The 25,267-nt window shown below is 37.0% G+C and overlaps 1 protein-coding gene across 1 annotated transcript in view; it reads right to left on the bottom strand.

Moving 5' to 3' along the window:
- DOK6 (docking protein 6) overlaps nucleotides 1-25,267 on the bottom strand; it is a 161,581-nt gene that overhangs the window by 80,096 nt on the left and 56,218 nt on the right. The window contains exons 3-4 of the mRNA XM_014535891.1: nucleotides 25,031-25,150; nucleotides 15,516-15,705 (exon numbers count right to left, since the gene is read on the bottom strand). Coding sequence (XP_014391377.1) covers nucleotides 15,516-15,705; nucleotides 25,031-25,115 — 275 coding nt within the window. The 5' untranslated portion in view covers nucleotides 25,116-25,150. The remainder of the gene's footprint in view (nucleotides 1-15,515; nucleotides 15,706-25,030; nucleotides 25,151-25,267) is intronic.

Below are 25,267 nucleotides of genomic sequence, written 5' to 3'. Positions count from 1 at the left end.
CTCATTTGTAGGGTGGCTAGGAGTCAAAGCTAACTCAATAGCATGCAACAACCAATATTTATATTTTATACATACATTTATATATATATGTATATGTATATATATATATATGTGTATATATATATATATATAGAGAGAGAGAGAGAGAGAGAGAGAAAGAGAGAGAGAGAGACAGACAGAAAGATCATTCATAAGTATAATTATACACTATAACAGCATGGGAAGCCAGTAGCTATTATTATGCTTAATAATGTAAATCAGGTTATAAAAAATATATAAACACATCAATGCAAGTCTGTGCTTCCTTAACCATAGTTCCATGCTTAATCTTTAAAGTATGTTCCGTTGGTGAGAACTAACGCTAATGCAAACTACTGGTCCACCACATGGGGCCGAGGTCTTGAGGTGTCAATCACCTTTTGCTTTCAACAATCTAATTACATCCTTCTCTCTCCTAGGATTATATAATAATTAAGGTCCAGCACATACTAAACCATTATTTTGTATTCTCGATGTCTTAGCTGTTTAGATTCTGAGCTGACTGCAGTTTTTTTTGTAGAGTCTAGTATATTCATACCAATGGTCATCCTCATTCTCACTGCCAGTGACGCACCCAGGTCAATGCTATCTTTGGTCACATTACAGTGAGAGGCAAATAGAGAACCAGTGTTCATAGTGTATGTTACCGGGCTTATCTGAAGGGGAGAATTCATGACTCATATGAAAATACCAGGCACATTCCCTTTCATTTATGAGGTAAAGCTATTGGCACAATAGAAAGTGATCACTCTTTGATGAGTGTGGCACAAAATAGGCTTCCTTTTAAAAAAACTAAATAGGGGCTTCATCATGATAGTAGAGAAACATTTTTCTCTAACAATCTTATCACCTTGTTATTTCCAAACTCTGCCTCATAGTTCCTTTCTTGATGAAATGTGCTCCATTGTTACTTCCAACTCACCTAAGAGTTTCTGCTTTCTGCTTAGAGAATTAAGCAACTCAACCCTTCTTGCTGTGTGGGAATTGCCTGTTTCCCTCAGCTTTCAGTCAGCTGTTGTGTGCTTCACTCCACTGTTTTTTTCCTCCACCCAATCACTTCAAAAGCAGGAAGAGGCAAATCTACTCCTCAGTGTCTCCAGGACTGACTGACACCACAGATGCCTCTGCTCTTGTTCCTGTCAGCTGTAGCAACTTCTGACTGATATTAAAGAGCATTGAAAGAGTTACATTTTTTAGAAGAATTTATACTTAGAAAATACATTACTGTACTATGTCTTTTCTTTTCTGAATTCTGATCTTTGACATTGAGGACCTTGCTGGCTCAAGAAGGGCTGCTCCTTCCCCCCTCCCCCCGCCAAACAATTTCTAGAGACTATAAATAACTCACCTGCAAGCATGCTTTTCAAGTGCAGAGCCCCAATCTCTAGCTACCTACTTCACTAGGCCCTCCCACTCTGGGTCACTATCCACCTGCCCTAATCACTCTGGGGCCAGGCAACCAACAACTGGGGGCAAAGCTGCCCCTATGCCAGCTGAAATTATTCAAACCAGCCAATCCTAAACCTGCTTACCCTGCCTCATCAGTTCCACAGTAAAGGCCCTTGTCTCCCACTGACCAACCCTGGTGCTTCCCCTCGTGCCCCACTTACTCGCCTCCCCCAAGCCATTGCATGCCTCCCTTCTCTTGGGAACTGTAAGTAACAAACTGTCTTTTCAATGGCAAAAATCTCTTAATCTGCTGACCTCATCAAACTTAAATAATGATAAAACTTATTAAAACAATTACCGATGTATTCTAACTTTTTTTGTTTATAAATACTTATTAGGTGCAACATGAAATATATTACCCATATTTTCTATTGCTTTCATAAAATATTTATTTCTTGAAGTTTATGTTTTACTCACAGAGAAATATATCTTAAAATGAGACAATGAATACTTTTACATATTAATATTTGGATTATAAAAGCTTTTTGTAATGAAATATTACATTGTATAGCGATTAATATTCAGAAATAAATCTACATTCGATGCAGAAATTTATGGGCTAAATTGAGTCAATTTATCTGGGGTACAAAAAAAAGTGAAATTGCCCTAACTGGTTTGGCTCAGTGGATAGAGCGTCAGCCTGCAGACTGAAGGGTCCCAGGTTCGATTCCGGTCAAGGGCATGTACCTTCGTTGCGGGCACGTCCTCAGTGGGGGGTGTGCAGGAGGCAGCTGATCGATGTTTCTCTCTCATCGATGCTTCTAACTCTCTATCCCTCTCCCTTCCTCTCTGTAAAAAATCAATAAAATATATTTTTAAAAAAGTGAAATAGAATTTTCCTTAAAACCAGAACTCAAGAGTTTACGTAAAGCAAGAAACTAAAATATGTTTAAAATTCTTAACTGGTGAGTGGGTAAAGAATTTGTAGTACATTCATAGCACAATAAAAAGAAATGAACTCTTCTGTATGAGACACTATGGAAAAATCTAAAAGGCATTATGCTAATTGAAAGTAGCCAGACATGCATTTAAATAACATTCTGGAAAAAAAACAAAACCATAGGGATAGAAAATCAGATCAATGTTCCCCAGGAGTTTTGCTCACTGGTATCCATTTGGAAATTAGAAAGAATTCACAAGTTATTCTTAGCAAAAGCAGCAGAATTTAAGACACCATTCTAGGCCAAGTCCTAAGTAACCAGAGGAAGACATTTTTGTCAATGTTGCAGAGAGTCTTATCTAAAGCAACTTTGAGTAACTGAAGGCATAATCTGAGAATCTTCTTTAAATGAAACAACACAGGGGCATTCTAAGGTAGATTAGTATAGGAAAAAAACGTGTGGCTAGAGTAGAGAATCCGTGGAACCTGCATAACGACACAAAACAAAATATAACCCTAGCTATTTTGGGTTATGGTTTTCACCATTTCCATGGTGAAAACAGAAACACCATATTAGAACCTCATGCGATACATTTATAGTTTGTCACTTATAATTGAAGGTAGCTGTGTACTAAATTGCCCACACGCCCTGGCCAGTTTGGCTCAGTGGATAGAGTGTCGGCCTGAGGACTCGATTCTGGTCAAGGGCACACTGGGTTTCGGGCTCGGTCCCCAGTGGGGGGCGTTCAGGAGGCAGCCGATCAATGATTCTCTCTCATCATTGATGTTTCTGTCTCTCGCTCCCTCTCCCTTCCTCTCTGAAATCAATAAAATATATTAAAAAAATAAAATAAATTGCCCACAGTACTCATTATCGGGTGCCATTCTCAGCTAAAGTTTTCCAATTTACTCCTTAAGGTGGAGATTTACAGAATAATAAGGACTAAGTGGGCTTTGCACAACCAGTTCCCCAGTAATGTGGAAGGGAGGAAAGAATCCTTCCTCAAGGAGGCACAGATTTCCTCTGGGGAGGGTCCATGTTGCACTCTGATCTCCCCAGGAGAGAGGAATTAGTTTTGAGCCTGCTAAGCAAGGTTGGAGGAAATACAAATGAATCCATTTGAATAGAGCTGGGATTTGGCTGCTGAAATGATATTGCTAAAGCATTCCTTTTCCTTTTGATTAGACTTTATATTGCAAATAAATTAGTTAATTCCAGCACAATTACTAACGGGTTGGCTGTCCAGCTCTCTGCTGAATGATCCAGTTCCTGCCAATTGCCTTAATAGTAATACAAAGAATGCAAACATAGTAGCCTCAGAAATCCCAGACACTAGCAGAGTGGGTTCAAAGTGGTAATAGGAAAGCAAATAGAAAGTCAGTGGGGGCACGTTCTACGCCTGCATGACCCTGATTTGACTTGTTTCAAATACAATCCTTTTACAGAGCAATGGAGCGTGAGTCTTTCAAATGGAACTCCAGGGAGAATCCTTTATTTCAAAGACTGAAAGGTGGGAAGAATTCATTGCATCTGCAAAGCCAAATGTCAAAAGTTGTGTTTCTCATTCCTCAGGCCTGTGGTTAACTAAGCACTTGATTGACATTCTGCCACACAGAACAGGGCGTGAGAGCTAGGGGCACTGAGGCCTTCAGCTTGAAAAGCTGTCAGCATATGCTACCTTGTTTATTATCACGTGTGACCTGATTTGTAGTTTCTCTTTTAAAATAGAAAACTCAGGTATCCTCTAAACTCAGATGCTGCCTCAAATTAAAACAAAAGACAACAATGGGTCTAATTCATAGTAGCTGTGGCTCCCACTTGCTGCGCACTTGCCACATGCCAGGCACTGTGATCATTTCCTTATGCGCGTATCATCTCATTTAATTCTAAAACAACCCCATGCACTAGGCAAAATTAATCTCCAGTTTTCAGATGAGGAAACTGATGATCACAGGAGTTAAGTATCTCCCACAAGGAAACCTTAATCCAGAGCGCATTGTCTGCGATTTCATATTTTAGTTTAAAACCACCTCGTTGCATTACCTTAATGTGAGAAATGTACAATGTCATAATGCCAAATGTGGTCAGCTATAAAGATTTTTTCATTCTAGTACTTTTCCCTAAGGAATGGGCTTTCTAAATTATATTGATTACAACCAAAATAGCAAATAAAAGTAAATATACAAAATGAGTTCCTGTGGCATAGTTAGATTTATGCACACACATTATACACATGAAACCCTTTTTGATTCATGTACTCTTGGAGTCATTCTGTGAGCCAATGAAAGCATAATTCAACATGCCTAAGTTCTTTATGTTTTGACAAATGCACTAATCACATTGGGGAGAATGTCATTGTATACATATTTATCATATAAAAATATTGCTAAGCCAGTTGGCATGGCTCAGTGGTTGAGTGCCAACCTATGAATCAGGAGGTCATGTTTCAATTCCTGATCAGGGCACATGCCCAGGTTGCGGACTTGATCCCATGTGTGGGTTGTGCAGGAGGCAGCTGATTTTCTCTGATCATTGATGTTTCTCTCTCTCTCTCCCTCTCCCTTCCTCTCTGAAATCAATAAAAAATATTTAAAAATATTGCTAAATATTCAATGATTGAGATGAATTTCCTTGCAAAATCTCCTCAACTCTTTGTTCCAACTAGGTGGTATATTGGTGTTAATAAAAGCTAATTGAAACATCTATTTTATTTATTATTTTTTCATCAGACCCAGATATATTGCTAAAAAACTTATGTTAAAGGATTACTCATTTATAAGGAATATTAATGGATCATATTTTCTGTTCTGAATTTTACTGATTCTCTGGAAACCATTTTTGAGCATATTGGGGGTGAGTCAGGCCAAAGGGTCAGTTTGTCAAGAGATTTTACAAGTATCACATTTTACCACAATCAAGAGGCACAACAAGGCAGGAAGAGGTGTGGGCCACCAGCTCCGGGCCCTGGATATTCACTGTCTCCACAGATGCATGAGGTCGCTTTGTCAAGAGCATGGCTGGGACACCCAGCAGAGTTCTGAATTGGGAAATGCCTTTATTTTATATCCCAAATATTTAGCTTAAGTGGCACTCTCTAGGGAGCTCCGTCTCATAAATCCACAGTTGCAGTCTGTTCGCCACAGGAATCCCAAGCAAGGAGCATCCTGCTAAGCGTATCCATGGATGCGGAATCCCCTTCCAGCAATATCATTAGAAAACGTTCCAGGAGGTCACCAACATCTGTACAAGATGAGATGGCACCCCTTACTTTCTTTCTGTAGCCCTGCAGGTCACTTTAGTGTTGTTCGGGGGAGAGGTGGATCACAGACCAGGTGTGTGAACTCCCTTCTCCACAGTGGGGTGCACTGTTGAGTTTCTAACTAGTTTTTATCACTTTGCTCAGAGCACTGATTAAGTTTAGGGCCATGATCAGCAGTTTAATTTCCATGTGATCCAGGCATCAATGTTTCATGGTGAGGTACCACAACTCCAGTGCAGGCCACCATATTGGGAGTGAGTTTTTTTTAAAAAATTCCATTTGGAAAGGAAAGGGTGAGGAATAGGTAGATATGCTTATACAAATCCAGGACCCACATTGGGAAAATACTTTAACAGATACAAGAGTGAGCAGGAACAGATCCAGGTTTTTGAAGGGCCCAAAGTTTATACAGTTTTGGAGGCTTTCACTTTAATAAGAAGAGTAGAAAAATATTTCACTTGTGCACAATGACAAAAATATTGATCACACATGTTCATTATTGAGATTGTAAGGGCCCCTTTTATTAGAGAGGGGTCCTGAAGCTGGTAGCTCATTAGCATCTCAGTAAATCTGTAGGTGAATATGATACTTGTGCCAAAATAATTGCATCCAATAGCTCTGGAGCTCTGGAAAACACATAAAATAAGTAGACAAAATGAGTGTGCCTTAAAAGATATTGAGGTAGAGGAAAAACAGAAATAAAAATATACAAAAAAATGTAGAGAATAAAGCTAAAACACTTGCACAGGGTCTACTGTGGCTACTATTTCTTTTTCAATCCTCACCTGAGGATTTGTTTATTGATATGAGAGAGAGAGAGAGAGAGAGAGAGAGAAAGAAACATCAAGGTGAAAGAGGAACAGTAATCGGTTGCCTCCTATATGCGCCCTGACTGGGGTTGTAACCTGCAACCTAAGTATGAGCCCTGACAGGGAATTGAACCCAAAACTTTTGATGTATGGGATGACACTCCAACTGAGCTACTCGGCCAGGACTACTATGGGCTACTATATACTAAACACATTATCCTATGTCTGGAGCTTTCACAATAACACAAAAGTACACATTATGCCCTCTATCTTAAAGACAAATACCAAAGTAAAGAGTAGTCCCCCCTTATCTATGGAGGATATGTTCCAAGATCCCCAGTGGATGCCTAAAACCACAGATAGTACTGAATCCTACAAATAATTTTTTCCCATACACATATTCCTATGTAAAGGAATCACACACAGTTAGAGAGTAACAGCAATAACTAAGAATGAAATAGAACAATTAGAACAACAGACTGTATTAAAAATATGTGAATGACTACTCCTGATTTTCAACCTAATCTTTCATCCCTTCAGTCTTCTATGTTACAGTAAATGGCAACTATGTTTTTCTGGTTGCTTGGACTAATTCTTGAAGTCATATATGATTAATATAGTTTTCTCACTTTCCGCATCTATTCAGACTCGCACTTTAAACCTGGCACCTTCCCTTCTTCTTCCCTGCTACACCTTTGGTCTAACATCTCTTGCCTAGATTATTGTTATAGGATCCTAACTGTTCTTGCTTTCATCCTTACCTCCTACAGTCTGGTTTCCATACAACATCCAGCGTAAACTCTTCTATAACACAGGTGAGATTGCATCAGCTTGACTATGTGCCCCATTGGCTTCCCATCCCATTGAAAGTGAAATCCCAAATCCTTCAGCTGACCCAACAGATGCTACTTAGCCTGGCCCATAGCCCTTGTCTGATGTCATCTCCTAAAACTCCCTCACTCATTCTGCTCTGGCCACATTGTCTGTTCCTTAAATATGCAAGTGCTACACTGTTCCTGGTCAAGCTTTTAGACCTGACACTCCCTTGGCCAATAATGTTATTTCTCAAGTACATGCCTACAGACCTTCTTCCTCAATTCCTTTAGGTGTCTATAGGAATATTTCCATAGATAAGAGGCTTCTTTGACCACCTTATCAAATAGCACCCTCCCATAGCACAACCATTCCTTTAATATGCCTCTTCTTCCATAATACTCATCAACATGTAACATATTATACATGTTTATACTAATTTGTTTATCTTATTACTTTCCTGCCTAAATAGCTCATAAGCATCATGAAGTTATCCCAACCACCCTGCACATGCCTGGCATATATTATCAACTCCATAACTGTCATATTCTGTCAAATATAAAGCACCAAAGATTGTAAGACCCATCTTCATTTTATATATCACTATATGAAAAATGTGCCAATTATATTATCATACAACTTTTTTTATCACTTATAATTTTTGTATGTGTTGAAAGACTCAGGCTCACTTTTCATGGATGATAGTACATTACTCTTAATCATGCAGAAAAATATAAATAAAATAAGTTATGGAAGGAATGGTTAAAGCTTTCACACATACAGAGTCCAACTCTTGTGAATCAACCTAGAGTTATCAATGCCCTTTGTTTCCCTTTTTCCACAAAAGATCATTTCACTTGCCACTGGGAGAATTAGTGCTACAGATTTCTTCATTAAAGAGCACACTGATTTCGACTTTCAGATTTTCTTCTAAAGCACTGACATATCTTCTCTAAGTTCTATGCTGGTTGGCGCACACTTTATCTATCAGAAGGTGTTTATAGTGAGGTTTTAGACAGCACCCAGGATTCACATTCCTTTTTCAAATGGTTCTAAAAGATTCCTTGACCAAGACATTGAAGAGTTATAATCAAACTGAAATATAATTAAACTCAAGAAGGGAAGCACAAACATTCCACTAACATCAATGGAAGTGAGAAAAACACGAGCATCTATGACCAAGGCCGGGTGCACGCAGGCAATGATGACTAATCCCTATCACCTCCTGGCAACAACCAGTGAACGATGCTGTTCAGGAGAAGGTCTTCAGAAATGTGAAAATATGTGTATCGTTTGAATGAATCAACAGTTAATAAATGAATGGTTCAACTGTTCTAATAAAGCCATATAAGAGTAGCCTCCTGTGAGCTGTCTCATTGGTGTAGGTGGCAACCTGCCACCACTCCAAGGAGGAGATCAAACCAGACATTCACATCTTTCTCCATTGATTTTTATTTCTTTGATTTTGGCAATCCTTCCTTGATTTAATGACTATTACTAAAGTTTAGAAACTTTCTGAAGGAGAATAAAAAAACCTAAAAGGAAGGCCAAACTGTCATTGGGATCCCTAGAGACCAATTAATGAAAAGCAATATACACTAAAGTATGTGTGGGTTCAATAAAAATGTATTGAACTTTAAAGTTAATGGAGCAAAAATTAAGATCAGAGTCTCCGTTTCTTGATAAGAACAGTTTCCTAAGTCATTTAATTAATGTTTTATCCTAGGGGAAAAAATTAGTCCCAGTATTATAGTAGCAAGAGATTTACCAAATTAGACACAGGAAAAAAAAAAAAGGTACGAAGGTCCTAAAAGACTTTGTCTTAGCATTACTCTTTTGGAATTACAGAAAAAATGTATTTTGATATATCCAATTTTTTTTCACTTCCTAGGGCAGTGATGGCGAACCTTTTGAGCTCGGTGTGTCAGCATTTTGAAAAACCCTAACTTAACTCTGGTGCCATGTCACATATAGAAATTTTTTGATATTTGCAACCATAGTAAAACAAAGACTTATATTTTTGATATTTATTTTATATATTTAAATGCCATTTAACAAAGAAAAATCAACCAAAAAAATGAGTTCACGTGTCACCTCTGACATGCGTGTCATAGGTTCGCCATCACTGTCCTAGGGCATGCAGTACATATGAATAAATAGCTAAAAATTGCTACCAAATCATATACCTGTGCAAAGAGCTTTGCTTCTATAAATCAAGCATGGACAAACCCTTCTGCTCTTGGCTCCCTTTAACCAGAGTGAGATAGTCTGGAATTTATAAAATAGATGCACAAAAATTGGTCAATATCCCAATTATTAATGGGAAAAGAACACCCAAAATTCAGTGATGGAAAAAAATACAAGTGAACAATACACACAAGGACACGCCTCTAATCATAAAGAGAAACAAATAAGAATACAAAATAACACAATATCAAATTCCTCTATCAAAACAGAAATATCTTAAATCAACATTTTAATACTTGGGGCTACGGGGTCAAGAAGAGCACTGTCTTTGCACCAGTAGAGGGCGTATGAATTGACATCAGTTTCCTTGAAAGCAATTTGCTATATTGTGAAGAACCTTGAAAATGTTCACTTCCTTTTACCCAGTGATTCTTCATTAAAAAGGCTTGGCTAAGAAAATAATCAGAGATTTGTACATCTTTACAGATGGTCAGTGTGGCTTTATCTATGATAATTAATTCTGGAAACACCTTAATGTCAGTATGTTCAGATACCATACAGCTTTAGAGACTTGATTTTAAAGGGCTCAGAGATTAGTTTTCAATGTAATATTAAGTGAAATTATAGTATATCTTTATTTACATTGATTTTAAAATGTATTGGAAAGGGTACACCAACATATTAAAAGTAGTTATCTTGAGATGGAGAAATGATAATTTTAAGCTTTTCTTTACAATTTCTCTCTCAAAAGCTTAAGTTTTTAATCAGACAATAATAAGGTATTAAAAACATCTCAATCCTAACAAAAAAAGAGATGTACAAAGAAAAATTTTAAAGTTTGAAACCTGCCCAGGTTATGGAACCAGATTTCTGACCTGGAGATAAAGGCCTGGTTGTATCCCATAGCTTTGAGACCCTCTATCCACAGAATGCTCATGGCTCTCTCTTTCCCAGAGGAAGTGTTTTATTATAAAAATAACAAATTGTTATTGCCAACCATACAGACAGTGTAAACAAATATATCATAAGAGTAAACCCTCTCTTAGTTTTGTTCCCCAGAGTTTACTTTCAAAACATTGGAGTATGATTTGCACATAATAATACCAGTATTTAGTAAACAGTTCCATGTTTTCCATGTCAGGATACATGGCATTTTCCATCACCCCCAAATTTCACACGCGTCCCTTTGCAGTGCATTCTCTTCCAACCCCCAAAAGTAGGCAACCACTGATTTGCTTGCTGTCACTAGAAGTTAGTTTTGCTGTTATGTAATTTTTTGCAAATGGAATCATACATATTGCTTAGAATAATGTGTCTGAGATGCACCCATGTTGTGTGTAATTTATAGGTAGTATTCTGTTGCATAACTATATATTAATCTGTCTCCTCACACATTGATAGCCATTTGGATTGTTTCCAGTTTCTGACTGTTATGAGCAAAGCTGCTTTGACCCGCAGGTATAAGTATTTATGTATTTTTGGGGTGGTTGGTAGGTAAATATCTAGCAGTAAAATTGCTCTGTCACATAGTACACATAAGAAAATATCAAACTACTAGTTGAAATGGTGTTCCATTTTCCATCCACATCAGGGATGAGAAAGGGTCAGGGTTGTCCCATTTCTACTTGACATCCTCAGGTGTTTTTGTTGTTGTTTTGAAGGTGAGAGGCCGTACTGGTGTCTCTTTGTGGTTTTGATCTATATTTCCTTGTGACTAATGATGATAAGCATCTTTTCTTAGGCGTACTGTCTATCAGTAATCTTGTTTTGTAAACAGTCCACTTTTTAAACTTATTTTATTACTAAATTGTCTTCTTCTTTTGGATTATGAATATTAGTTCTTTGTCAGATAAATGTTTTGTGATGTTTACCCCTGTTTATGCTTGCCTTGGCATTTTCTTTAGGATGTCTTTTGAAGAGCAGAAGTTGTTCATTTTGATAAAGCCCAACTTATCAATATGGTTTTCTACAGATTGTGCTTTTGGTATAGGTAGCATTTAAGAAAGTACTGCCTATTTCAATGTTACAAATATTTTTCTTTGTTTTCTTCCATAAGTTTTATAATTTTAGTTTGTATATTTAGGTCTGTATCCATTTAGAGTTATTTTTTTGGAGGTATGGCGAAATATATTAGTCAGCTTTAGTTGCCATAACAAAACACCATACACAAGATGACCTAAAGAACAGAACTGTATTTTCTCATAGTTCTGGAGACTAGAAGTCCAAGATCAAGGTGCCAGGTTAGCTGGTTTCTGGTGTGGACTCTCTTCTGGGCTGGTAGATGACCACCTTCTCCTGTGTCCTCATGTGGCAGGAGAAAGAGAAAACAAGCTTTCTGGTGTCTCTTCTTATAAGGGCATTAATCCCATCATGAGGGTCCTACCCTCATGACCTCATTTATTGAATTATTTTCCAAGAGCTCCATCACCAAATACCATCATATTGGAGGTGAGAGTGTCAACGTATGAATTTTAGGGGCAGACATAATTTAGTACCTAGCAGTGAGATAGGACCTAAAGTTTATTTTTCTACCTTGTGGGTATCCAGTCATTCCAGCACCATTGTTTCTTTTCCACATTTAATATTCTCAGCATATTGTTGAGAAATAAACGGCTATATATGCAAGTGTCTATTTTTGAACTCTTCATTCTTTTCCATTGATTGTTGGGTATACCCTTATGTCATTACCACACTGTCTGGATTATTTTAGCTTTCGAGCAAGTCTTAAAATAGGTAGTGGAAATCCATCAGATATGTTCTTTTCCAGATTGTTTTAGCTATTCTAGGTCTTTTGCAATTTTATATACATTTTAAACAACTTGTCATTTACTTGAGAAAAGTCAATTAAAATTTTTATTGTGATTATATTGTCTATAAATTGATTTAGAGGGGATTTTCATCTTAATATAGTCTTTGAATTAATGAATGAGGTACATGTCTCCATTATTTTTGTATTCTTTAGTTTCTCTCAGTCATATTTTAGTTTTCAATGTACAGCTCTATCACATATTTTGTTAAATCAACCTATATGTATATTTCATATCTTGATGACATTATAAGAGGTATTTTCAAACATTTCCCTTCCAATTATTCATAGATTACATATACAATAAAATTGATTTTTGTATATTGATATTATATGCTGAAACCTTGCTAAATTCACTTCTAAATTCTAGTAGCTTTTTGATAAGATTCCTTTAGATTTTTTCCCTTACTATTTTATGGGTAAAAAAGTTTGACTTCTCCACAGATAATAATATTGGAATGCAAATTCATTCCAAAGACTTAAGCATGGTAAATTATAGAGTTCTTGTGTATCTGCTGCTTCTTCAATGAAACAGGCACCTAGTAATCCATAAATTTTGCTCAAGCACCAGGTAATGTAAAGATAGCCACTCAGTCTTGCCCTTGTCTGTACCGCAATGTCTTGTTGCACCTTGTCCCATTTTCTCTTGGCCTCAAATTCCTGACTCAAGACGGGTAACATGAACTTCCCATTCTAGACATTGAGTTTATAATGATCACTCCAGCATTTGAATGCAAGCTTCTCCCAAGCTTTTTCCTTGGTTTCCTGTGTTTTTGGCTAAGGATATATCTTAGCAGAGTTCTTTAGGAAGAGAGCTCTTCAGACCTAAGCAGAAGCTTCATTCAGAAACTATAAAAGGGCAAATTACGTAATTACTGATAAAGAGTAGGAGTAATCAAGTCCGGCCCGTGTAGCTCAGTGGTTGAGAGTCGACCTATGAACCAGAAGGTCATAGTTCCATTCCTGGTCAGGGCACATGCCTGGGTTGCAGTCTTGACCCCCAGTAAGGGGCGTGCAGAAGGCAGCTGATCAATGCTTCTCTCTCATCACTGATGTTTCTATTTCTCTCTCTCCCTATCTCTTCCTCTCTGAAATCAATAAAAACATGTTTTTTTAAAGAGTAGGAGTAATCAAGATTCTCCAGTGCCCACTATGTGACAATACTGTGATGTATGCTTCTTTATATTCACTAACTCACTCACTCTTTCCACACACATCTATGAAGTAGAGATTATAATTCTCCTCTGCAAGACGAAAACTGAAGGCCAGAGAGGTCAAATGGAGCAAGCTTAGTTATTAATAGTGACAGAGCTGTGACCTAAATATAGTTTTCCTTGATTCCCAGGGCACACAGGAGTGTAGGTGTCAACATACTTAATAGACATTAAGATATTTGTTCTTTAAGTTTTTCTGGCATGCAACAACAAAAACAACCAAAATTACTGCTAAACCAAAAAACAAACAAAAATGAAAACCAAACCAAACAGAGAAAGCTTGAAATTATGGGCCTTATCTATTTTGATATATTTATATCTTTTCATGTACATTAAAAATCATCAAAATCATAGAAAACAAATTAATATTGAATGTTAGATAAGCCAAATTGCACATTAAATAATTTGATGTTTTGGTTGAGAACATCAATTTTGAAACCTGTGGTGAGCCAGTATATCCCCCGTAAAGACTTTGAAGAAACAAATTAAAAACTAATATAGACAGGTACAAATGCAGTGAAAATACGGGGTAACCACTATAAAAGCAAAAATAACTACTTATTTTTTAAAATCCTGAGACACCTACTGAAATGAGGAAACAGACAAAATATTTCAATTGCTCTACATAAAAATAGGAAAATAGGAGTACCCAGGAGAAAGATGCAGGCAAGGGTACCCTGGAGGTACATTTCTAAATGATGAAAAATAAACCAATCTCTTTTTATATGTACATCCACTAACATTTGAGGCCAGCAAAAAAATGTATCATAAATTTTATGTCAATCTCTAACCTGTAATCCCTTTTTCATAACTATATGATTTTTAAAAAAATAGTGTACATGTAGAAAAAATATTCATTTTTTTATGAGGATTTTTATCTCCTAATAAGTATCTAGAATGTGATTATGGTTACACTGCCAGTATCTAGGCAGATAGTTGAGTGAACTCACAGCCGCTAAGTAAACACAAGATTGGAGGCTTTTCAAGAAATCAATGAGCTCCCGACTTTAATAATACCTTCGTGCAAAAGGTGCAAAAGGGCTCCAGACTCGTAAAATTACTTCTGCTCAGTTTTTTTCCCCTTGAAAAATTTAAAAGACATCTGGCCTACCCTAGATGGATATTAGTAAAATCTGACCTTGAATAAGTACTTAACAGTTTTGTAAGAAGAAACTTATGTAATTAAAATTGCTATATCAAGTGCAACAAAACTTCACTGTAATTACCTTATAATACCACAAATTCATTTTCAGAATGTGATGAACCATATCTCCAGGGTGAGGTCTGGTACATTAAACTTCTCTCAGATACAGCCCAAAACCTAGGTCTTGTCTTAGATGCATGATAACAATATCACAAAGGGGTCATAGCATAAACACATTGATTTAGTTGGTTGAAACTCATGTCTAAATCTTGTTTGTGGATAAATGATTGGGAAATAAGCATTCACTTCTGACATTTATGGATTCCAACTATATGCCTTGATATACTAAGTTTAAAATCTGAGTTATCCATTCCATAAATTATGGATTTGCCAACATGTGTTCAGTCATTCTGAATTAATATTTATACTTAACTAATGTTATTAACATAAACACCTTGATAAATAAATATTCATTAACTTGTTTTAAACCTAAAATAATATTTAAACAATTTTATATAAAACTTCTTTCAAAATTGTTTGCTTATAAAGCACTCAGAAAATAATGCCAGCAAGGATATGCTGAATTTTATGTGAATTCTATTGTACTAAAAATATAGTAGGATATAATATGTTATTGTAATAATATTGCAAACTATATTGTATTATTAATACAATTATGCAACTAGTTTGATGCCAACCTAAGAGACTGAAATAATTTTGAGTAGGGTAATTAACCTGACCATAAAATTAACACAATTTTATTCTATTATAAACAAGAATCTGGAGAAATTATGTGTTTGGTGAATTCTAACCTTGATAAAAACAGTGGTCAGTCTGGGCACTGTGAGATTAAACCTTTCCTTCAGGAGTTTGCCTGTCACCTCCTATGCGTGGTTGTTGCCCTTAGAGCTTACCTTCCTGACTCAAAGGTGAACCACGTGGAGTCCCGCCCGTATCTCCTCAAGGAGCTGAGAGGCCACATCACCAGTTTGACCTTGGCATTGTGGATATCCCAGAGATAGATATTCTCATGAGTGATCTGCATTGTGCATTCGCCGTAAATATCCAGATTTGGTGTAGGCATCAGATACACATTGAACCGCTCTGCAAAGAAACAAAGAATGGAGAAGAGGGCATGACTGTAGCTGCATTGGATTGATTGTCTACCTGCCTCCAGCCCTCAGAAAGTGGTCTCGTGTCCCTGGGGGACATCCATACACACTGCAAAACACCACTTCCTTCCATATGGTGTATGAAAAAAGGACTTCAAGTATTCTTAATTAACTCACTCATCCTACAACTTTTGTTGCAGGCATTCTCTATGGTGGGGATTAAATGGTTAAATTGTATGGTGGAGAAATGAGGGTAAAAAGCTAAGTGGATTTCAGCCCAACTGGTGCTTCCTGTCTGCTTCTTCACACACTTTAAGTGGATATCATACAATTCCTGAGAGGAGTGTCTTATTTAATTTAAGCAAAAATGTACTCATTTTTACCTTTGTGGCATGAAGTACTCAATGCACACTCAGACTGACTGTCAAAACACATTGTATTCACTGTCAGTTTCAGCCCATGATAATTGCAGGTATTCATTACTGCCTTCTGCAGGACTTCATAATGTGGTTTTTGGTATGCAAAAATAAAACTACACAACTGTTTTCATTCCTGGATATTTTATACTTTAAAATCTGATTATTAGGCAATAATTCCAAATCTAGTTTTATAACTTTTTGTGCATCCTAAAGGCTACCACAAAATTCTGCAGCCTCTAATCTCCAGTTAAATGCATTATATGCATTTAATTTTGGAAAATAAGGTTAGTTTCTAAGTTCCAGGAACTAAAGACCTTAGGATGACCTATAAAGTGTCCTATAAAATATCCCTAGTTCCTAGTCTTTTTTTTTTTTTTTTAGTTCCTAGTCTTAGTTTAAACTAAGTGATCAATAAATATTGGTTAACTATGAATAAAATAAATATTGCCATAATAAATATGGTTTGCAAGAATTGAGGAATTATAAACAAATAATGAGTCATGATAACAAAAATTGTAAGAATTACTGGTAGATAAATCCTTGTGAGTTTAAATTTAATTATGAATAGTACATTAAAGGCAGTGCTGTTGAATTAATTATTTTGAAAGGGATAACTATGCTGCTGCAGTTGGAAGAGGATTGATATGTTTAGGAATGTGCTATCATCCATCAGAATGCCTCAATTTAAACACTGACTGCTTGTACAGAGCTGGCATTGTCTGTATAATAGAAAGAATCTTTCCTGTGGCAGGTATTTTGCAGAATAACGATTTATTGATGCAAAAAAAAAAGAAAGACAGTAAAATCGAATTCTAAATAGGTTAAATTTAATTTAAGCATGACAGCTTGAAATTTAGTAACCATATGAACAATAGTTATAATCAAGTGTCTAGATATTTTTGATTAAAATAATCTAATGATTCAATTTTTTACTAAGATTATTGACCTATAAAACTAATATGTATATGATTTCACATTCATTTCCTAAAGACAAATTAAGATAAATTCTATAGATGATAAATGAAGAAAGAACATTGCCCTATTAATTATCTGCAATGAAAAGCGTGCGCGCGCGCGCGCGCGCACACACACACACACACACACATATATATATATTTATGAAATATATATTCTAAATTCAAAAATTCTTGTATGAAACCAAGTAAGGTATTAACATTTAGCATTAAAAATATCACTCACATTCCTACCACAATTCCCACACCAACGGGGTTGACAAGTAGTATACCAAAGGGGCATGATCTCATATAAGAATATAAATGAAACTTGGACCAAACAGAGTGACTCAGGAATATAGAGAATGCCTGAACAGCAGTCTTTTTTTCTTTGGTCAAGACCCTTTGGATGAAGTTCAGCTTTTACATTTGGAACTAATGATACGTCAGTGGCATTTGTTGTGGATAGGGAAAATATTTTTACAAAAGTAGAAAGTAAAACATTCCTCTAAATTCCTTTCTTTCCATCAATTCCAGAGTCTGATAGCAACCGAAGAATCACTGCCAAAAAGTCAAGAAATAACACTTCTTTCAAAATACTGAAATAAATGAACATCATTAACCAATTTTACTATTGCTTAGGGCCACATTGACCGTTGATATTCACACCCACAGTTTGATATTTTTAAAAAGAGATGTAAAAAAATAATCGTGACATTGAGTGCCCTTCAGGTAGATGGAACATGAAACGTCAGAGGACTCAGGAGAACCATATTTTCCCTGAAATGTCTGTGTGCTCTAATGTTAGCAGATAAATCCTAGCGATGATGAAGACAGAGTCCAGTCATCACAGTGGACATGGGGAAAAGCTGGAGAATAATAAATAAGTGAATTTAATAAGCTTCACATACTATAGAGCTCTAGATCTTTACAAGTAAATACAAAGTGATTGAGTAACTTGCCCCAAGGAGTCCTTCCAGAGCCAGCTCCAGGCAACATAGTGCAGGTGAAAGGTACCTGTGGTGGCCCTTCCCCCCTTGCCTGCCTTCAAATTTCTCAGTCTTCACACACTTTGTTACCTAGCAACTCAAGTTAACCCCTTCTTAATATGATTCAGAATACTCCAGTCTCCTTTTAATGCTATTTCTTGCATCTTATGAAAAATTTATCCTATTTTATTTCCAATTTTTAAATATTCAAATCCATTCTCCCCTAATTTCCAAGGATTAGAGATTCAATTAAAAACTAGACTAATGTAATCCAGCAGAAAACTGGGCACATAAAGATGAGAGCAGCGCATCAATTATCTAGTAAATTATACTTTTTCCTATTCCATTATAATGGAAGGAAGGTTTCTGCACTTGCTATGAATAATTTACTTTATGCCCTTACTAACATAAAACAGGCTGTTGCTCAAATTCGTTATGGTTTCCATTGAAAAGACCATTTCAATATGACAAAGTTAAAATTGGCTCCACTAAAAGGACTTTTTAAAAAAAATTCTTTATTGTTGAAAGTATTACATATATCTCCTTTCCCCCATTGACCTCTCCCCTGCCACTCCCTCCACCCCCAGCACATGTCCCAATCCCCCTACTGTCTGTGTCCTTTGGTTATGCTTATCTGCGTGCATACAAGTCCTTTGGTTGATCTCTTACCTCCGAGGCTCGACGGTCTGTTTGATGCTTCTTTGTCTCTGGATCTATTTTTGTTCATCAGTTTATGTTGTTCATTATACTCCACAAATGAGTGAGATCATGTGATATTTATCTTTCTCCGACTGGCTTATTTCACTTAGCCTAATGTTCTCCAGGTCCATCCATGCTGTTACAAATGGTAAAAGTTCCTTCTTTTTTATAGCAGCATAGTATTTCATTGTGTAGAAGTACCACAGTTTTTTAATCCACTCATCTGCTGATGGGCACTTAGGCTGTTTCCAAATCCTAGCTATTGTAAATTGTGGTGTTATGAACATAGAAGTGCATATATCCTTTCTGATTGGTGTTTCTGGTTTCTTGGGATATATTCCTAGAAGTGGGATTACTGGGTCAAATGGGAGTTCCATTTTTAATTTTTTGAGGAAACTCCATACTGTTCTTCACAGTGGCTGCACCAGTCTGCATTCCCACCAGCAGGGCCAGAAGGTTCCTTTTTCTCCACATCCTTGCCAGGACTTGTCATTTGTTGATTTGTTGATGATAGTCATTCTGACAGGTGTGAGGGGTTACCTCGTTGTTTTGATTTGCATCTCTCAGATGATTAGTGACTTTGAGCATATATCTCTTGGCCTTCTGTATGTCCACTTTCAAAAAGTGTCTATTTAGGTCTTTTGCCCATTTTTTGATTGGACTGTTTATCTTCCTTTTGTTAAGTTGTAGGAGTTCCCTATACATTTTGGAGATTAAACCCTTATCAGATGTCACATTGGTAAATATGTTCTCCCATTCAGTGGGTTCTCTTGTTGTTTTGTTGATAGTTTCTTTTGTTGTGCAGAAGCTTTTTATTTTGAAGTAGTCCCATTTGTTTATTTTTACCTTAGTTTCCAATGTCCTAAGAGATGTATCAGTAAAGATATTGCTACGACATATGTCTGATATTTTGCTGCCTATGGATTCTTCTAATATTTTTATGGTTTTCCTAAAATGACTTTTTAAAATGTTTATCTTTGTAAAATAATTTTACCAGGCAGGTGTTTTAAACATCTCTTTAATCATGTCACTTTCATATTTATGAACCTACATTTGGTTTTTACTGCCTAGAGCACTGGTTTTCAGGCTTTTGTGGGCATCGAAATGACCTAAAGGGCCTGTTTAAACTCAGATGGCTGGGAGTCCTTATGAGAAAATATAATTTTATTTTAAATGGCCAAAAACAATAAAAGGTAAGATATTTATTAAACTAATGTCCCACAAAGAATGTAGCTGAATTTGCAGTTAGATCTGCAAGGGCATTTTTACACCAGGGCTGGATTGAGAGGTCCAATGGAACAGACTGAACCTCAAAAGGCCGGGATATAGGGTTACAGTCACAACTCCAGGAACAGTCTCGAGGGAGTTACCAAACAAGGTTTAGTTAAATCGAATTGGACAAGATCTGGTGAGAAAGGGTCATTGTGCTCAGGAGAAATGGTCCAGGAAAAGGAACAGTAAAACCCCAGGCTATGTGTGTATGAGACCGAATGGGTCATCAGCCCTGAGAAGGACCAAACCTTCCTTTCTCCGCCACCAACATTTTAAGTAGATCAAGTTTTGGGCAGGAACTGATCCATGTATAGCGATGAGCTTGCCTGGCAGGTGGAGGTAAGTGGGACGAGTCCTTCCTGATGCAGCGGGAAGTAGAGGATCAGGGACAGGGTTTCTGACATGAAGCAAAACCACCTCCAGTGAGTAGAAATAAACAGAAGACAAAGGGACGATGAGCTCTTCGGCCAGTTTCTTGATACAGTGGGGCCTTGACTTACGAGTGTCCCGACTAACGAGTTTTTTGAGATACCAGCTGTCTCTCGGCCGATTTTTTGCATTGAGTTGACAGAGTAATTTGAGTTAATGAGCTCCTTACGAGCTCCTTAACGAGCTCGGTCTTGGAACGAATTAAACTCGTAAGTCAAGCCCCCACTGTATTGAAGTCACAGTTTCTCATCAGTATTGAATGTTGCAATCACCAACCTGGTTTACTGCTTCTTTTATTTAGATCTCTTCTAATTTCTCTCAGTAATATTGAGTTTTCAGTGTAGAGACAGGGTTATATACTTTGCCAAGTTTATTTTTGAGTATGTGATTTTGGATGATTTTATAAATGATATTTTTTATATTTCATTTTGCAAATGTTTATTGTTTATTGCTAATATGTGTGTAAACAGTATATGGATTATAATATATCACATATTATATTAAATTTTTACATATTAACTTTTTATTCTGCAACATCCCTGAATTTACTTAGTCTTAGTTGCTTCCTTAAAAATTCCTTTGGGTATTCCAGGTACACAACCCTAGCTTATTATTATTATTTTAAGCTAATTTTTATGATTTTCTTTTCTTGTAATATTACACAAATTAGGACCTTAAGTAGAATACTGAATACACGTGGTGGAAGAGGATGTCTTTGCTTATTTATAATCATATGAAGGTAGCAGTCAGTATTTTACCTTCAAGAATGGTAATTTTTGAAGGTTTTTCATTGATGTCCTTCATCAGTTTGAGAAAGTTTTCTTCTATTCCTAGGTTTAGAAAGTTATTTTCATAAATGCATATTGTATTTTAAAAACTGGGTGGCTTAAAACAACAGAAATTTAGTGTCCGGCGGTTCTAGAGCCAGAAGTTTGACCTCGAAGTGTCAGCAGGGCTGTGCTCTCTACGAGGCTCAAGAGGGAGAATCCTTCCTGGTCCCTTCTAGCTTCTGTGTTTGCCAGCAACCCACGTCCTGTAGATGCCTCACTCCCTTCACACGGCCGTGTTCTCTCTATGTGTCTTCAGATCATTTTTCCTCTGTGCATGTCTGTTTCTGTCTCCAAATTTCTCCTCTTTATAAGGACATAGTGAAGGTCATATTGGATTAGGACTCATTCTAATGGCCACATTTAAACTTGATTATCTCTGTAAAGACCGTATTCCCAATCAGGTCACATTCTGAGGTCACTGTAGGCTATCTTAAGTACTACTAAAAGATGTGAAGATCCTGGAAGTTGTACAAATTTAAAGTTTAAAATGTGTACTTAATATACACTTTCTTGTGGCAGTGTTATCCAACGTCTAAGAATAAGTCTGTGTGTGTGTGCTTGTGTTTGCTTACTTTTCCCTGTACCGTATTAGATTCAGAGTCAATACAAAAGCAGCTGGAAGCATTAGATAAAGATGATTTTAGCAAAGATTTTAACCGATAACTTTTATCTCAGCAACACAAATTACACCTTTAAAAATTATTTGTACAAAGCTTCATTCTTAGCTAGACTCAGAATAAATAAGATCAAGCTGTCTGAAGAGTCTGAAAAACAGTAGAGGAAAGTAGCAATTTTGAATGTCCAAAACATGTGGTGATCAAGGCTGCTCAGTAAGTGTTTCCTTGACGATAGGACACCACACAATCACCACAAGCCACAATAATGTAATTTACTATTTCAATTCTGCACACATGTGCACCTCACTGCTCAAGAGAAACTGTAAATGAAATCCAAGCACATCCTATATAATAAAAGCCTAATATGCTAAGTGTCTGGTAGTCCGTTCAATCAATCAAAGTGTAATATGCTAATGATATGCTAAGGCTGCTCAACTGCTTGCTGTGATGTGGATTAACCACCAGGGGGGCAGACAGTTGACTGGTTGACCAGTCGCTATGACATGCACTGACCACCAGGGGGCAGATGCTCCAACCGATAGGTTAGTTTGCTGGGGTCTGACTAATTGGGACTGAGCGAGATGGGCTGGACATGCCCTGGAGCCTTCCTGCGGTCCCTCCCCACCAGGGGGCAGACGCAATGAGCTGAGCGGTAAGGAGCAGTGAACAGGTGGGTGGTAAGGAATGAGGGGTCCCAGACTGCAAGAGGGTGCAGACCGTGCTGAGGAACCCCTCTCCCCCAGTGCACAAATTTCGTGCACCGGGCCTCTAGTCATTAATAAAATAGTAAAATAATATTTCTGATGAAGGTTAAATTGCATCATTTAATACTAAAATGCCTTAAGGGAAGAAGACCAAATCTGTAATGATAAATATTTCATAAAGGATTTATTCTAATTTGTACATATTAATGACTTCAAACATGTCTTAGGAAGTTAAGGATTTTGTTTATGTCCAGAGGTTTTATGCTTGAAGATGCTGGAATAGTGACTGGAAGGCATAAAGAAGAGCTTTATGACTTCAGGTCTTCTCTCACATATATTCAGGAATTATTTTTTGATTTTTTTTGTTTTTACTTATGCTTAAAAACACTTGTGATTTTTTAAATTGAGCTAAGCAGGAGAGTTGGTCTTTATTTGATACGACCTCACTTCACCATCATGACAGCCCCATGAGCAAATATTAGTTAATCTTTATACTGAAATTAGGAAACTGAAATTAGAAGAGAGTTACTTGTCTGTGGGAATAGCCTGCATTTATACTGTGGCCTGGAGATTACTCGGCAGGCTACAACTGCCTGTGCTTTTTAGAAATAGCTCCGGCATTGAATTCCGTGCTTGACCTAGCTAAAAAAAAGATATTAAAAATTTCCCTTTATATGCTAGGCAAGTTACTTTGACATTATTATCAAGTTAGATTTAAAAATTACACTAAACCAAAGGAGCACATTATCCATTTGAATGGAAACCATCTACAAACCCAATATTAAAATAAAAGCATACAATTCACACTGAACAAACGCACAATAATTCTTCCTCTCTCCTAGGCCTGACTTAGCGGCTTTCTTCGTATTTCTTTTATGTCGTACTTGACAAATGTTAACAGCCAGAGGTTTTTTTTTTTCTTTCTTAAACTGAGCAGCAAACATTGGACAGCATGATTATGGACTTTCTGCACTTAGCACGGCTCTCAGAAAACAGACCAGGGAGCTGAACTCCAAGAGAGTGGAAGGGAAACTGCGATATAAAGGCAGCTAGAAAAGGAGCCCCAGGAATGCCTTCGTGACCTTCCAAAAACTATCAACACAGGCAGTGTTTTGAGTCCATATGTGTTCATGATCAATCAGTGGGGAAAACATGTTTTTCAGTTTAGCACAAACAGAAAATAATGCTTTTTAATGAACTACAAGACAGTGATGGTTGTTAGAACATTATCAGTCATAACAAGATGATAGCCATTAAGTGTTATCATGGTGCATGTCTACCTATTCTGTCTAATTTATAAACCATGCATAATTCTAAGAAGTCTTTTTAATAATTAGTGTCAAGCTTTGCCAACATTAGTCAACCTTTTCAAACATTGGCCATCAAAAATTAGCAACACTGAAACATTTCTATTTTCATACCACTAGATCATCTGGTGGTGATGGTAATGATTTTTTAAAGATGGAGAAAAAGGAGCTCATTACATCACTCTGATTTCAGTATTTAGGGGTGCTAGGCAAGAACCTGCAGCATAAATTTTCGAGAGACGTCAGCAAGGCCCATTAAATTTACAGAACAGTGTAGGAAGTAAACTTAGAAGTAAACTGTGTGTCACATAAATCTCAATTTTCTTATACCCTGAGATTTCATCCACTGTACTTTCCTACTTATAGTTGCTATGGGATGAATTGTATCTCTCCAACCCCAACCTAAATTTATATATTGAAGCTCTAATCCTCCAAAGTTATAGTATTTAAAGATGGAATCTTTGGGGATAAATTTAGATGAGGTACTGAGGGTGGGGCCCTCATTATGGGATTAGTGCCCTTAAATGAAGAAACTCAAGAGAGGGCTCTCTCTCTCTCTCTCAGGATCACAGCAAGAAGGCAATTGTCAGCAAGCCAGAAAAAGGGTCCCTACCAGACACCAACCCTGCTGAAATGTTAACTTTGGACTTCCAGCATCCAGAACTGTGAGAAATTAATTCCTGTTGTTCAAGCCACCCAGCCTATGGCATTTTGTTATGGTATTCTAAGCTAAGACATTGTATTAGCCAACATAATAAGCCAAATTTGTTTATATAGACTCTAAAGTATAGTAACTCTCAAAGAAGAAAATTTAAGAATGTTGTCCAGTCAAAACCTTATGTACAGTGATTTAACTTATTAGTTATTTATTTAGGTAAATGGCAATGTCACAAAGAAAGATGTCGGGAGACCCAGGTTTTATATTAACATTATCTCTAGTTGCTATGCAATCTTGAGAGTCTCTTAAACAGCTCAGGTCGATCAGTTTACTTTCCTTGAAAAAATGATTGGTCTGAAACATTTCTGGGCTCCTTTTAAGTTTCAAAGTTCTATGACGGCTAGTGTACTTGACAATGATGGAAGGCAACTCCCACTTACCATTCTGTTCTCGTTGCACTCCTGCTGCCAGAAGGTCAGGTTCCCCAAGGCTGATGTCATTCAGCCTGGTCCCCAGACACTCCATACAGAGATGCTTGCACCACTCCTCGGCCTCCAGCTCTGAAAATGACCACACACCGTCAGAGTCAAGCAATGCTGCACAGGAATGATGGGGGAGCACTGCTTCCCGGACCATTTCTGCAGGGAATTAGGAAATGTTAAAATCTACCCTAAGCA

This window comes from Myotis brandtii, unplaced genomic scaffold, assembly GCF_000412655.1.
Source record: "Myotis brandtii unplaced genomic scaffold, ASM41265v1 scaffold154, whole genome shotgun sequence".
NCBI lineage: Eukaryota > Metazoa > Chordata > Mammalia > Chiroptera > Vespertilionidae > Myotis > Myotis brandtii.
This window is presented reverse-complemented; position numbering and strand designations above follow the sequence as displayed.